Below are 1,749 nucleotides of genomic sequence, written 5' to 3' on the forward strand. Positions count from 1 at the left end.
GATTGAATCAGTATGGTGAAAGACTACTGCCCTGGAGCATACCTTTCCTGAGTTTATGCCATTCAGTGTCTCCTTGTTGTTTTCAAATGACTGCCCCTTGGCCTATATACAGGCTCCTCAGGGGCACAATTAAGAGCCCTGGATATCCATTCTTCACAATGTCATCCATAGTTTGTTAAGATCCACATAGTCCAATGCCTTTGCACAGTTCAATAAAGCACAAGTAAACATCTCTGTGGTATTCTTTGCTTTCAGCACAGATCCTTCTGACATGAGAAATGATACCCTTGTTCCATGTCCTCTTCTGAATTTGATTTGAGTTTCTGGCAGCAACCTATGTTGCTGTAACTGTTTTTGAATTATCTTCAGTAAAGTTTTACTTGCGTGTTGTATTAATCAAATTGTTTGAAGATTTCCACATTTCTTTGGGCATCTTTCTTTGGAATGGGCAGAAATAGGAATCTCTACTAATTGATTCTACTCCCATAAAGATTTACAGCCTTGGAAACCCTGAACAGGGTCGCTATGAGTCAGAACCAACTCCACAGCATACCACCACCACCACCACTAGCTGGTTGGCCTGGGAGCTGTCATCCAAATTTCTTGGCATAGACGAGTGAGTGCATCCAGCACTGCATCAGTTTGTTGAGACATTTCAATTGGTCTTTTGTCAGTTCCTGAGCCTTATGCTTCCCAAATGCCCCCAGTGCCGCTCGGACTTCTTTCCTCAGTACCACAGGTTCTTGATCAAATACTACTTCTTGAAATGGTTGAACACCTACCAATTCATTCTGGTACAGTGACTGTGTATAAAATTAAATAGGAATAAATCTAATGAAAGATCTACAAGAGACCTATAATAAACTCTGTAAGAATCTGGAATGTAAGACAACCTAAATTTTAAGGAACCTGACAATGTTAACATATGGTAAGAGCAAAGGTTGTGTAAAGGAAATTACTTAAGAGGCCCATCTGAACAAGGTTGTTAAGATTTGGAAAGGATCCAAAGGAAAGTTTGTTTTCAATCTTGAAAACTCACTAAAACAAGAGACACAGGTTGATGGTCCGTCCCTACTTCTGCCAGTTGCTGATTCTGGGAAACACTTTGGCAGGTCTGTGGGGATGTGATATTTTACCAGGCCTCTTCAGGAATTGTAAATGAACAACAGGGGAAATTCTAATGTGAAGCAAGAGCTCAGCTCATATTGTTTGTGCTTTTGTTAATAGAAAATACCAGTTGCCTTAACCAGGCCAAATTGTGTAGACACAGGAATTAGGAAATCGAGAGGTGGGTGAGACGTTGGGGGCATAAAAGGATCCGCGGGTACCCCTAACAGCACGGCTCTTGCAGAGGCAGGCAGACCCAAGATGAGGTGAGTCCAGGCTTTGCCTCCCTACAGCCTTACTGTGTTTCTTTACATACAACTTCTACCTCTCTTTATGGTTCAGGTATGGGCGAAGCCCAGAGGAAAGAGGCAGAAATCTAAAGAAGGAACAGAGCAAACTGACAAAGTTACAGTGCAGTAAAAGCTGAGTGGTGAATTCCTTTCTCTGGGTCTATAAATGAGACTATTGCCAGACAGCACTGAGAAGTTACTATCTTTCTCTTGGAGGGTAGGACATTTCCACCATTGAAGGGGAAGCTCAACATCTCCCATGGCAATTTCAGTATATGAGGGGGTTTCAAAAAGTTCATGGGAACTTTCATCATCTTCTAATTCCAGTTATTCCATAAACGTTTTGACTCCC

General features: G+C 41.9%; 1 protein-coding gene across 1 annotated transcript in view; it reads left to right on the forward strand.

Moving 5' to 3' along the window:
* The first annotated feature begins 1,368 nt into the window (after nucleotides 1-1,368).
* HP (haptoglobin) overlaps nucleotides 1,369-1,749 on the forward strand; it is a 37,498-nt gene continuing 37,117 nt past the window's right edge. Inside the window, exon 1 of the mRNA XM_006860321.1 lies at nucleotides 1,369-1,373. Within this exon, the coding sequence (XP_006860383.1) occupies nucleotides 1,369-1,373 (5 nt within the window). The remainder of the gene's footprint in view (nucleotides 1,374-1,749) is intronic.

This window comes from Chrysochloris asiatica, unplaced genomic scaffold (assembly GCF_000296735.1).
Source record: "Chrysochloris asiatica unplaced genomic scaffold, ChrAsi1.0 scaffold00037, whole genome shotgun sequence".
Classification (NCBI taxonomy): domain Eukaryota; kingdom Metazoa; phylum Chordata; class Mammalia; order Afrosoricida; family Chrysochloridae; genus Chrysochloris; species Chrysochloris asiatica.